Source organism: Aulonocara sp. 'chitande type north' Nkhata Bay, linkage group LG20 (assembly GCF_057382095.1).
Source record: "Aulonocara sp. 'chitande type north' Nkhata Bay isolate Kocher_YH1m ecotype deep benthic linkage group LG20, A_spYH_male_GT1.1, whole genome shotgun sequence".
NCBI lineage: Eukaryota > Metazoa > Chordata > Actinopteri > Cichliformes > Cichlidae > Aulonocara > Aulonocara sp. 'chitande type north' Nkhata Bay.
The window spans coordinates 26,554,080-26,567,830 of record NC_141363.1 but is presented as its reverse complement, the minus strand read 5'-3'; the positions used below and the strand labels follow the sequence as shown (position 1 = coordinate 26,567,830).

Here is a 13,751-nt window from a genome sequence, read left to right as displayed (position 1 = left end):
GGTTTCCGGTTAATGATGAATTGACTTCATTCTGAGACATGTAATTCTTTATGTTCTCCACAAATTATTCCAAACTCTTTGTTCTTCATAGCCACAACCTGGAGTGATGTTTACATGTGCCTGGTCAAACAAATCTAAGAGTGAGGACAATTTATGTCTCACCCTTCTGCACTTGACCTAAGCACTGCTCAATAGGCTACGTTCACACTGCAGGTCTTAATGCTCAATTCCGATTTTTTGATCAAATCCAATTTTTTTGTCTGCTCGTTCACACTACAAATAAAATGCGACAGCAAACGCTCTCTAGTGTGAACCCTCAAAGCGGCCCGCATGCGCAAAAGAAGACGTCATACACAACGCGCTCTGTTTAGACCCAGAACAAACTGTTGTTGTTTGACTGATGGCCTTAATATAAAGACTTCGGACTTCATGTTTCCCGATTTTTGCTTTAAGTTATTTTGTTATTTACATAATAATGTAGATAACCTGAGGAGCGGTGCTTCAAAGGATAGTTGCAGATTTCTGTCAGAACCTGCAGGTTATGCAGTACAAATAAAATGTTAACGTTTCTCCAACGTTGTCTTCCCAGCAGTTTCACCGGATGGCCAGGAAGCGTTCACGATGTCTTCTCTGGCGCTGATAATTGGCGTCTGTCTTGTGTCAGTGACGTAAAAGACGGATTTAATGCGACATGACCGTTCAAACAGCAGTCGCTTTCTGAAACATCGGATATGTATCGGATTCAGTACCACATACGAAAGTGACCCAGATCGGATTTGAAAATATCGGATTTGTGCCGTTCACACTTTCATACCATGATCGGATATGGGTCGCATAGGGTAAAAAAAAAATGGATTTGATGCGCTTTCGCCTGCAGTGTGAACGTAGCCTTAGTTGCTACTAGGGCTGGGCCATATTATACCGTTCACGGTAATACCGGTATAATGTTAGGCTACGATAGGAAAATGAAATATCGCGATAGAATATGAGTAAAACGCGCATGCGCAGTGCCTTTGTTTTCATACGCACATGGCCGATTGTTGAGTGAAACAGATGAACCAGAATTGGTTTGTAAAAATGGTGCAACTTCAGTGATGTGGAACTGGTTTGGTGTTTGTCCGTCAGATACACGACAAAGCACATTTTTTTGCAGAACATGCAAGCGGCCGTCGGACTAAGATGCCCTTAAATCTGGGAGTAATCTGGGTCCTAAACTCCGTACTCTTCAAGTCAAACTAACACTGCAGCATCACTAAGAGTTAAAAACTGTCTAAATTCTTTCATCTTTAATAAAACGATCAGCATTGCTGCTTTACCAGGTGTAACTATGAAGTTTAACTTCCAGGCATCCATGAAAACAAAATGTATTACATTTAACGGAGTTGGAAGCTAGCAGGAAGCTAGCGGAAGTTAGCTCGCTAGTTTCGCTAGTTACCTAAGCATGATATTGCATGTTCTGACTGAGAGATTTCTGAAAAAAATCAAACGTACAGCTCTGCTATCACTTCCAACATAAATGAAGACAGGAAACTAAACAGCAGTGACGTTTGTAGGGTTACTGAAGTTGGGCTAGCTGGTATATAATTATGTGCTACGTGATCGCTAGCGACACAGCTATGTTAGCATAACATAAACAGTGAAGCTGGAGGACAAACACTAACACTTTTCCACTTATAAAAGTTAACGTTAAGGTTCCTCATGGTTAGAGACAAATGCAATCGCATGGCAGGATGCTGTAAAAGGACCAATCTTCAGTCAGGAGAACAACTGAGATAATCCATCCACAATACGAGGTTAGTCATTAATATACTGCAACAACATGGGAATAGAGCAGCTGCCAGAGAATTCAACATTAATGAATCAATGGTACAGAAGTGGAGGAAGCAAGAAGAATGAGTTTAATAAAGTTTGATTTATCTGACTGCTTTGTTTCGCTTAATGTGCCTTATAATCCCGTGCACCTTATGGTCCGAAAAATACGTACTGCACACTGCAGTTTAATGTTGCAAAGCACCTCTTTTTAACTTCAGTGGATATTATACATGGTTATGCTCAGGATATGTCAGCCCATTTCTACTGGAAATGCCTTTTGGTTAAACTTTCAGCAAGGAATTTGCATTTGCACTGTTACATTTTTATAAAGCTTTAATGTACATAAAAACCAGCTTCTTGTTTAAGTGAAAATAAATGATAGGTTGTCTTTTTGCGCTAGTAATGTTGTGGAGTTGTATTTTGTCTCGCATCAATTATATCGTCAGTTATATCGTTATCGCAAATTTTCAAATATATATCGTGATAAATATTTTTGGCCATATCGCCCTGCTCTAATAATAATAATAATAATAATAATAATAATGGATACTTTATTGATCCCCATGGGGAAATTACTTGTTTTTCTCTGCATTTGACCCATTCACTCAGTGAAGCAGTGGGCAGCCCACTAAGCAGGCGCCCGGGGAGCAGTGTGTAGGGACGGTACCTTGCTCAGGGGTACCTCAGGGTAGCCGTTAAGTGGATTCGAACCGCCGACCTTCCGATCATGGGGCGACCACTTTACCTACTGAGCTATCCCTGCCCTGCCCTGTCTCCTCCCAGGATTGAACCAGGGATCTTTCGCTGGTTAGGCAAATATGTAAACCACTACACTACAGAGCTAACAGACATCAGCTTGAAGGCTTATTTGATCAACTCTAGCCTCCCATTTTCAGTTAAGCCCCTTCTCACACTGACGAATGCAACAGTTTGACTGTTTATCTTATTTATTCCTTGGAGTAACTGGAAAGAAAATAGCTGAGAAACAGTCTAAGAGAAGTCGAGGAAGTCAGACAGACCTCTCAAATTATATAAGTCCTCTTCCAGAGGCTCCCAGAACTCTGGGAGAGGATTCTGAGGGGTCTGTCCAACAATTTAGTAGTTAATAGAGATGGACCGATCCGATATTACGTATCGGTCCGATACTGACGTAAATTCCTGGATCAGATATCGGAGAGAAATAAAAAATGTAATCCGATCCATTAAATATCAAAAAAGCACCTCACAAAACTTGCGACACGGCGTAACTCGGTTCATAACCGTAGCACGTCGGAGCAGTATGTGTCACGTGATAGAGCGGCTGTGTGTATTTGTAGCCTCGCTACCAAACCAGCATTTTATCGCCGAGGAAGTGATCCCAGAGAGAAGTAAAGCAAGTGTGTAAGTTCATCTCTGAATGTTTGTAAAGCATTCCCACGTTAAGCTTAACGACCGATATATGGAGCAACTGCCTCTTCTCTCTTCCTCCCTCTCCTGCTGCTACTTAAAACGTGAAACTGATCAATGATCAGCTGATTGGCTTTTCTGTCGCAAGTCCGTCTCTCTTCTTTGTTTATCGCCCACTTCGCGCCAGAAAGAGGAAACCAGCGGCTGAACAACAGCAGCACGTTTAAGCTTGATAATCTTTTGTTAGAATTTATTTAATATTACTTTCTAGACCAGGATCCTTTTCTACATAGCTGACAGCTGGTAACTGTGCAGGGGCGGATCTAGCAAAGTTTAGCCAGGGGGGCCGATAGGGCATTAACAGGGAGAAGGGGGCACAAAGACATACTTTGACCTTTGGGGTATGAACTAACAGCCAGACATTCACCTTCAGGAATTTCTGGTAGAGAGCAGTATTCATGTTTCCATCAGTTACAGCAAGTCACGCTGAAGCAACAAAGCAACTTCAGACCAAAAGCTGTCGCTCTTCTTATGAAATGCTGTGTTAGTTTTACGCCAAATGTAACAAGACGCAAACTTTTCTGTCATCAGTTCCCAGACTTTTTTCTCCCAAAGTCTTTGGAATCATCAAGATGTTGTTGGCAAATGTAAGGCAAGCCTTTACGTTCTTTTTGGTTAAGAGTAGTTTTCACCTTGGTACACTCCCATAGATGACATGCAGTCTCTTTCTTATTTTTGAATCATGAACACTGAATCTTAACTGAGGCCTTCAGTTCTGTAGATGTTGTTCTGTGTTCTTTTGTGATCTCCTGCATGAGTCGTAGATGCGCTCTTGGAGTAATTTTGGAAGGCCGGACACTCCTGGGAAAGAGCACTACTGCTCCAAATTTTCTCTATTTGCAGATAATGGCTCCCACCGTGGTTCACTGCAGTCCCAAACCCTCAAGAATGCCTCTCTAATCCTTTCCATGACTTTGTTTCTCATCTGTTCTTTCTTTCGATTGTGGCATGATGTGTTGCTTTTATCCTGTTTCACTTCATCAGACAGATTCTATTTAACAGAATTCTTGAGACAAAAAGTCTGGCAGCAATCAGTAATATGGCAAATATAGTGAACTTCAGTTGAAAATGAATGTGATTAATTGCAGTTCATTCGTGATTTAACGAGGGGGAATTTATTTTTCACACAGGGCCAGGTAGGTTTAAATAGCCTTTCTGCTTTTTCAGAGAACTGTATACACTTAATAACATGTATAAACCGCCAGTCAATCATACAGATGAGTTCCTAAATAAATCTCAGTCTTAATCGTCACCTACTTTCTATAACCATTTTATGAACTATTAAACATGTATCAGCACGAAGAAACAGGTGGCACACACACTGAAGCTAGCCAGAATAAATCATAGTTATGATAGTTATTGACATTTATTAAAGTTTTAAATTCTATAAAATTCTTGCTTCCAATGACCCCAAGGCATAAGAGAAACGGTACACTAGAAATACAAACGTAAAGCTTTCGCCGTCACAGTCGCAAGAAGGGGGCGTGCCGATGTTTACATCTGTCATCCAGCTGCCGTGCTAACGAAGATGCTAGTTTTAAGTTCAGGTGATGGTCAAACAGGTAACTTGTGTATTGTTAGCTGAAGGTTACAGTTAAGGGATGATTAAACGAGCCTCCAAAATTACAAACATCAGCTCACCAGACGAAGAGGGGGAGAAAGCGGTTGAATTTGGCCAGGGAGCTAAACGCAGGTTAGCGTCATTAGCGGCTAATGCGATAGCCTCTTTATGCTTCAGCGCAAAGCAAAGAGAACAACGAGAGACTGTTCCCTAAAGCCGGAGAGCCGAGTTTTGCGTCAGTGTAGCCGTCATTTCCGATAACTCACTCGCTAACCTGCTATCTAGGCAGTAAATGAGGCAGAAACTCACTTTCGTCCATCAGCTATCCATCCATCAGCGGCACACTTGTGTAAACTTTGGGAACGGCGCTTCCCAGTGACGTCACGCCCCATTCCGCTGAACGGGCCAATTGCAGCGAGGTTTGAGAAGTGGTGAGAAGCCACTTGGCCAATCCCGCTTCTGCGATGTATATATCAGCCATGTATTTGGCACCATTCATTATGTTCATGAATCCCTCACCACACACTTTACACTCTGTAAACCTCGCCTTCTGTTCACAGGTTCTGTTTCATTATCCCAAACTGAAACATTACTATAAATATGAATTAGGCAGTTGGCTACCTCAGTAGGGGTCCAGAGGGGATTTGACCCACTCCCCACCACAGGGTTTGTGTAGAAGAAGAAGTGGCAGCAGAGAGAGAAACTTTCTGAGCCAGTTGGGACAGATCTGAACTTTTATGGAGGAATCAAGAGAAGGAAGAAATTGTATTTAGCCTGCCCGAAGGAGGAAAAATGAATAATCCAGGGCACTGTGGAAAACAGAGCCCCCGTCGGTCTGGCAAGTGTCTTGGAACATTCTCCTAATATGTGGAAAAGGACTAGAAGTGCTGCGGCTTGCAAGCTGATGGGAACACAAGATGGCAGGTGATTTCTGCCCTTCTTGCCAAGATTAATCAGAACAGCAGGCGGCTGATGGCAAGGCCGAAATTGGCCTCATGTAGCCCTGAATTCCAGCCAGTACAGGCCGGTGGGTATGTCTGTATGCTCTGCACAGTCTGAGCTGCTACTGCGGGAGCCAGGCACACGTTTTAACAACTAAATGTCTTAAGGTCAGGCACTGTATTAAAAAAAAAAAGCTAGTGAGAAATGTCATTACCACTCAGCGTTGTTGGCTTAATATAAATATTTATGCCCTGTTTGTTTGCTTTTACATCTGTATGCGGACCAGTGAAAGGCAAGGTAAAGTTATAACCTTGATTATTATCACGCATAAGCACTGTTTGAGAAACAGCACTCCCTGACGGCTGCAGACTCCCCCAGCAGGACAAAGCTCCTACCAGACTACAAAACCTGAAAGGAACACAATAAAGGGCCTAAGGTGTTGAGTTTTGGCCTCCCCCAGTCTGATCAAACATCCCAATGATGTGCCAGAACAAGCCAAAACCACAGAGGTCCCACCCCTGTAACTCACAGCACCCAAAGGATCAGCTGAATGGACATCCAGAGAGTTCCCGTGTCCATGCCCTGATGGATAAGAGCTGTTTTGGCAGACTCAATCAATATTAGGCCAACCTCTACCAGTGATGTTGTAATCCTGTGATATGTTGCAGGGATAGTTGGGCATAAGTGACAAGAGTGGCAAAAAAAAACAAAACAGAAAGAACTGCTCCCAAAACATAAATGCTTTTTCTAACTAAATGACTATACACAAAAGTGCAGCTTTGACTAAGAATGAGAGGTCTGATCTAACCACTTCACTCTCTCAACTGCAGTAGTTGCAAAGTTACTTTTTGCATATGCCTGTAAGAAAACAAGACTTGTGCCTTTTACAGTTTTGTGCGCTGTAAAAACATCATTTAGATACACTGAATAATCTGAATCACATGAGAATATTTAACATAACTGGGCTGAGGTGTCCATTTTATTATGCCACGGTCAAGTGTTGTACATTGAGAAGAAGCGCAGAGGAATCAGTAGCTGAAGAAAATCCTCACTGAGTGGAGCATAATTCAGTTTGGTCTTGTGCATTTGTCCCTCTCCTCCTCCCTCTAATTATCCAGATGATTACTCTTCCAAGTCAAACACCTGGCAAGCAAAAGCTCCAACTGCCATTTAATATCTGATAGCTACTGAAATATAATCTAGAGGTTTAACAGCTTATGAAAGACTGGATTAGATGTAATGCAATATCCGACATGGCAGTGATTAGGCTGATGCACGCAGTTGGTGCGTGGAGTAAACTTACATCAGTGTATGAGCACGCTGGATTTCTTGGTGTATTTCTTCTGAATCCAGCTCATTCTGTGAACTTTGACACGTGTGACAGAAAGACGGAGTATTACAGGTGTGTAGCTCAGTTTTAGGATTACATGTTTGCTCAGGAAACATTCTGTCATAACCTCAAACCGAACTCGAGCAGGAGCGAACACACAGCTGTGCATTTGTCGTGGCGAATGACAATGCAGTGGCAGCGCCGCCGATGGAAGCTCATACTATACATTTGTGTTTGTTACCATGGCAAATGTTCTTCCAGAAAGGTCTCTGACATTGGAAAAAGTGCAAATGGCTGAACGTGACTTCTACTGTTTATGCATGGGTGATGTTGAACATAAGTGGAAGAAGAAGGACTAGATGAATGTGTTCGTATATACCAGGAAAGGGTGGGGAGATTTTGATAATTTCTGAAAGGAACATAATCCACCCCCCACTTGCTCTGTCTCCCTCCCTGCCACCTCCCTCTCTCTCTCTCTTTCTCCCTCTCTCTCTCTGAGTCCCAGCCCCTGAAGGTGTCATAACTGTGCTCTCTCTCTCTCACTCTCTCTCTCTATCACCGCCTTTCAGATCTTTAAAAGCTGGTGCTTTGCCGTGTCTCTCACGATCTCCATTTGTCTCATCTGGCACTGCAGGGGACTCTCGACCGGCAAAGCACCAAGGAGAGCTACTGTATAGAAGCGGGAGGAAGACTGAGGAAAGAGGAGAGAAAGGGAAAGAGAGTAAGAGTGAGAGAGAAATATACATCCAGAAATAGCATCAGCTACATTTAACTGACAGAGAGTGACAGTGTGGAGAACCTGAGACCTGGACAGAAAATGCCTATCCTTTCTAACTTAACAACCGTTGTATTGTTGCTCATTGCTCACTGCGGATCATGGACCGGGGCGAACCGCTTGGGTCCCTTCAAGGTCTGCCCTTCCTGCAAGGATCCACTGGGGGCAGGTCGGCCCCCCAGGGACCATAATGCTGCTGGCAGCACGTCAGTGCTGGCCCAAGGAGAGCCCTGTGGTGTGTACACCCTGACCTGTGCCAAGGGGCTCCGTTGTGTTCCCCCACCAAGGGAGCACAGCCCCCTCCAGGCTCTGTTGCAGGGAAGGGGCATTTGCGCCAAGTACAGCAAGACTAGTCCCACCGAGAGGCCCCACCCCACAGGTAAGATACTGTATTTACACACACACGTGCATGAAATCACATAGGCACGCACCTACAGATGCAAACAGGGGCTTGCACGGCAACTGCATATAGGCTTGATTTGAAGGGGATATATGGCGACAGCCACACATTAGTGTATATACAGTGTGCCTCCCCCAGTATTGCTATAAATTGCATGTGATGCTGTGTCACTTACCAGCACAAGAAGGGACAATTAGTATGTGGCATTTAAGCCTGGTTGCATTTTGTGCACCACTAATGAATTTGCAGACCTCTGGCATCTGTTCCGCAGCACCTCTGGCTTCGCTGTTGATGAAAATGTCAGTTCCTTTTATGGTGGAAAATCACCACAATCACATTAACAAAGAGAAAACTACACCTTGTGTGAGCTTTCTTCAATTTTGGGGGATCTGTAAGTGAAGATATGCACCCATGAAGTGTTATTGTTACCATCCATTTCAGTGACAGGGTGCATGACAATGATCTGTCCAACAAGCCGGCTTCTCTGTAGAGAATTTAGAATGAATGTGAAAACTGTAACAGTGTCACCTACATTCTGATCAAGCTGCTTTTTATTGCAGTGATCTCCATCTACTGTTCAAACTGAGATACTGCGATTAACTATCTGAAAAGGAGCCGTACTGACAGAAATTAGGTCTCTCATTAAATGGCCAGCACACATGCATGTCCTCTTACTGAAGGTTCATTAATGTACTACGCTAAAAGAAGCAAAGCTATATCACAAAGTGTGAGTGCATTATTTTAAGTATATAGTGTATGATCTGACAATGGGTGCTGTTTTACCGGTATCATGCTTCAATGTTCTCATGTCGGCGTGTCATTTCCTCTCAGGTCCACATCCTTCACACAGTGGTGACATTGAAAAAGTAAGTTCATCCTCTTATTGTGAGATAAGCTACTCCATCTTCACCTAAATCATTAAAAATCTGACATTTCTAACCCTGTTATGGCTGTATGTTGAGCTGCATCTACACAGTTCTTCCCATAGATTCTCTGTCGTTTGGGGTGTTGCAGTGGCATGTACACACACACACACACGCACACACTGCTCTGAAGCCATGCATTATGGTGCATGATGTGTGTGCTGCTATGCGGCAGAACTAATTGAGCATGATGTGAATCAGGAAAGTTTCGAGCCGGCCGCTGCCGCTACAGATTTCTCAGTTAGTGAGCTGGTTTGCTGTGCAGTGTCTGAGCCAGTATGGATGCTATAAGTAGAATGCGATAGCCACCTAAATGGTCATATTTAGGTGGCTATTGCACAGTTCAATTTCTCAAAGTGACACAAAAACGCAGAGTCACTTCAAACCATTCAGTGACCTGAAAATCAAAAGCATTGTATAACAATATGGTTATATAATGATATACAATATGTGACATCTGATCTATATATATAGAAATGTGCATTTTCTCTGCTTCTGGCTGGAATGCTGCATCACCGTAGCTAATCCTTAGTGATTCACATCGACATGTGTTCTGCAAAGAGGATTTCTGCCAACACAATCACCTGAGGGGGGATAGCAGCTTGCCACTGCCACTCTTCATATTAAGGCAGGTTCTCTCTGTTTGCCTCTGGCGGTGTTTGAAGTCACACTCTGCGTTGCTGTTTTCAGGCACCCTGTCGCAAGCTGCTCAATAGCGTCCTGAGGGGTCTTGAGCTGACAATCTTCCAGTCTGACCGCGACATCTATATACCCAACTGTGACACTCGTGGCTTCTACAGGAAAAAGCAGGTAGAGCATTATCAGTAGAGCTATCGTGAGGCATGACAGTGGAACTTTGTTGAGCTTATGTGATGGGAAAATGTCTCGTTGCTGCACTGACTTGGTGTTACTGTACATGTGTCAGAGCTGCACTCCACTGCAGCTTTCTGTTCAGTGCATCCACAGATTAGTGTGTGACCACAGGGGCTGAGAATAACTGACACCTCTCTCTGAGCCTCTCAGCTGTGGGCTCAGAGAATCACTACTGCGCTATGATGACATATCATTTTCTCTCTCTGCCTCCCTCACCACCTTTCCTACCCTCTATCTCGGCGCTCTTTCCCTATAAAAATCTCCCTCTCTTTCCTTTAATTTCACACAGTGCCGCTCCTCCAAGGGCATGCAGCGTGGCCACTGCTGGTGCGTAGACGAGCTCGGCACGCCCGTGCCTTCACGTGCCAGCGAAGATGGTACCATACCATGCGATGGCGAGTGAGGGACAAGTCCGCCTGGTTGCTCTCAGCCTGGAGGAGGTGGAGAAGGAGGAGGGCGAGGAGGAGGTGGAGGAGCAGGAGCACGGGGAGAGGGGGTGGCTTTAGCTTGTGCTAGACACTGCCTGGACAGGAGGGAGCAGGGATAAACCACTTCCTATGGAAAATACACACCAGTTAATGTCCTCTCTATAAGCAAGACAAACACACTCTCACAGTCCAGCAGTAGCAACAGTAACATCTGCCTGAATGTTCAACAGTTGCAGCAATGTCCTCTGCGTCGTGTGGTGGCGCGCTGCATGCTCACATTATTGCTCCGTGAACTGCCTCAGTGATCCAAGCTGTATCTCTCCGAATGATCTCTATATTCCCTGGCTCTTGTCCTGGCTTTCTGGTAGATTTTTATTTTCCCTTTTCACTTTAGGATAGCTGACACTGCCTGTGTTTGTTCTGATCTCAGTGGGCTGAAATACTGTTACGCAGGTGATGTGACACAAACGTTCGAAAAAAAAGTGTCTCCCTCACCGTCCTCTCTCCCTCTCTCCAAAGATACACTGACATCAACATACTTATAATTGACAGAATATTTCTTTTCTATTAATTTATTTTTTTTTGAGTATTTCCATCAAGTACTGCTTGAATCTCACAGTATCTTATATATATATGTCAAGTCAGAGAGAAAAAAAAAGTCATACTAATATGATACTGGAAGCTTCTGTTCACTTTCTTTGTCAAAATAGCGTTCTGACTGCTTATTGGTTGATTGTTTGTACATATGTTGGATTTTTGTGGTCGACTGTGTGTTCTGAAGTGGCAGACAAAAAGCTTACGGCTGTTACCCTTTTCAAAAAGTTGTAAGGCATATTTTTATACACGTCAATATAATATTTTATATATGAATTGTTGGTTTATTTAATGAACTACAGTACAATGCCATGTATTTTTATATTGTCAGCAGTTTCTTATTTAAAGACAGAGATTATTTTATTTCATGTTAGGGGAAGTGTTGTGCTTTAGAGGCACTTTTATGGCAAAACTCATCACATTCATCAGAGCTCTATTCAACTGCTGTACATCTTATGGTTAGATCTCATGTTTTTAATTTTCCTTTTTGTTTATTTATGCTTTGTTCATTTGAGAATTTAAGAATGTCCATGTTACTATTATGTTTTCTTTTGGCACATCCTACTTTTAAAATTATGATTTCAGTACAGAAAAAAAAGATCAAATTTGTTATTGTTATAGTATGTCTTTCCCGAGTCCTTGCAAAAGTCATGAAATTGTGTGCTATTAAAGTGTGATTAGAATTTATCTATTTCTGACCAATCTTGTTGTGCCAATGTGTGTGCCGTGATGAAAGGTCCATGCACAAAGGACCTGTAAGATTTGCAAATATGAAAATAAAACATAATGATAATAAAAAATAGAGAAGAATAAAACATATATTAATATAACAACTGGTGTTGTGTCTGTTTCTTTTGTGAAATATGTCATTTGAGAGCAATTTTAATCACCCAGGGAGTGACCAAGAGAAGAAAACAGCTGTAAAGATCATTTCTTTAGGCTCAAATTTTCACAACAAGAACAAGCAATTATGTAATTAAAAAGGACGTAGCTACACTGATTAAAACACTTTACAGTAGACTGAAGTTAAGTCTCAAGCTATAAGAAATAATAATACACTATGTGTACTATAAATTATACATAGATGTATGACTGCATAATGCCAGTGTTTGTAGCATTTAAATGCAAAACTAAGACTAATTAGCGCTAAAGCCAAATGTGTGTTTGGACCAACATTTGTTTACTGATAATAGCTAGAGCCAGTGCTGTGTATATCAAGACTTAATTAGGTACACTTGTTCAACTACTTATCAATGGAAATATCAAATCAGCCAATCACATTGCACAAACATCTTAGGTTTATTATCCAAATTGAACATCAAAATTGAGCAGAAAGATGATTTAAGTGTCTTTGAACATGGGATGGTTGTTGGTGTTAGTGTTTCAGAAGCTGCTGACCAACTGGGATTTTCCTACACAGCCATCTCTGGGGTTTACAGAAGGTGGTCTGAAGAAGAGAAAATTTCTAGTGAGCAGCAAATCTCTGGGTAAAAATACGTTGTTGATGACTGAAGTCAGAAGGGAGTAAATAGACTGCTTCAAGTTGGTTGGAAGGCTGCAGTAATTCAAATAACCCCTCGTTGCAACAAAGATATGCAGAAGAATATCTCTGAAAGTACAATGTCAAACCTTAATGTAGATGGACTATAGTAGCAGAGACCACACCAGGTCCCACTCTTGTCAGCTAAGAACAGACTTTGGCATATACAACATGCATGCTTCCAGCATTTCACAAAACTCTAATCATCTTAAAATGATTTCTTGAACATAAAGTAAGAGGTGTAACGTGAGAGTATTTAGAAGACTTGGTCAGAAGCTTTGCGGCAGCGTTCTGAACAACTTGCGGACGATCCATAGAGCCTTCACACAACACGTGAACAAAGAATTACAATAATCCAAACGAGATGAGACAAATGCATGGATGACCATTTCTAGTTCTGAGCGTGATACAATGGGACTCAGCTTAGCAATATTTTTTAAATGATAAAAACAGGAGTGAACCAGTAAGTTAGCATGAGTGTCCAAAGTCAGAGCTGAGTCAAAATTTACACCAAGGGTCCTGATAGAAGGTTTGGCAAATGTAGCGAGAGGGCCCAAGTTTTCCATAACCATAGGTACCAATTTTTTGAGTTCACTGTACTCTAATGGCCCCAACAGTTCACAAGAAGCAAACAAATGCATCAACACTGTGATGCTACCATGTCAATATGGAGTAAAATCTCAGAGGAATGTTTCCAGCAGTTGAATCTGTTGAATCTATGCCATGAAGAACTAAGGCAGTTCTGAAGAAAAAAGTGTTAGAAAGGTGTATGTAATAAAGTACTCAGTGAGTATACACACTGAGGACTAAAACTAACTGAAAATGGAAAAGGAATGGGACATCTTATCTTAATGACCCTGTAGTACCATATCACCCCATTAGAGCACTTCGCTCTCGCTCTGCAGGCCTACTTGTTGTTCCTAGAGTATTTAAAAGTAGAATGGGAGGCAGAGCCTTCAGTTTTCAGGCCCCTCTTCTGTGGAACCAGATTCCAGATTGGATTCGGGAGACAGACACTATCTCTACTTTTAACATTAGGCTTAAAACTTTCCTCTTTACTAAAGCATATAGTTAGGGCTGGATCAGGGGACCCTGAATCCTCCCTTAGTTATGCTGCAATAGGTGTA

The 13,751-nt window shown here is 42.4% G+C and overlaps 2 protein-coding genes across 4 annotated transcripts in view; one reads left to right on the top strand and one right to left on the bottom strand.

Moving 5' to 3' along the window:
* Positions 1–5,216, bottom strand: part of spryd3 (SPRY domain containing 3) — an 84,377-nt gene extending 79,161 nt beyond the window's left edge. For 2 of the 3 annotated variants that reach the window (XM_086278922.1, XM_086278920.1), the window contains exon 1: positions 5,129–5,216. The gene's annotated coding sequence lies outside the window, so the exon portion shown is untranslated. The remainder of the gene's footprint in view (positions 1–5,128) is intronic. The other variant, XM_086278921.1, reaches the window with a different exon arrangement.
* Positions 5,217–7,665: 2,449 nt separating this feature from the next.
* On the top strand, positions 7,666–11,897 carry igfbp6b (insulin-like growth factor binding protein 6b). Its single transcript, XM_086278140.1, has 4 exons — positions 7,666–8,245; positions 9,098–9,132; positions 9,880–9,999; positions 10,352–11,897. Exons 1-4 carry the CDS (start codon positions 7,909–7,911, stop codon positions 10,463–10,465), a joined length of 606 nt encoding a protein of 201 aa, XP_086134266.1. The 5' UTR covers positions 7,666–7,908; the 3' UTR covers positions 10,466–11,897.
* The last annotated feature ends 1,854 nt before the right edge of the window (positions 11,898–13,751 follow it).

What these genes read in the sequence shown, in the direction of transcription:
- igfbp6b (XM_086278140.1), top strand. Translation starts at nt 7,909, where the DNA reads ATGCCTATCCTTTCTAACTTAACAACCGTTGTATTGTTGCTCATTGCT. An exon ending in ACAGTGGTGACATTGAAAAA is followed by an intron (nt 9,133 to 9,879) that starts GTAAGTTCATCC and finishes TGCTGTTTTCAG; the next exon opens with GCACCCTGTCGCAAGCTGCT. An exon ending in GCTTCTACAGGAAAAAGCAG is followed by an intron (nt 10,000 to 10,351) that starts GTAGAGCATTAT and finishes AATTTCACACAG; the next exon opens with TGCCGCTCCTCCAAGGGCAT.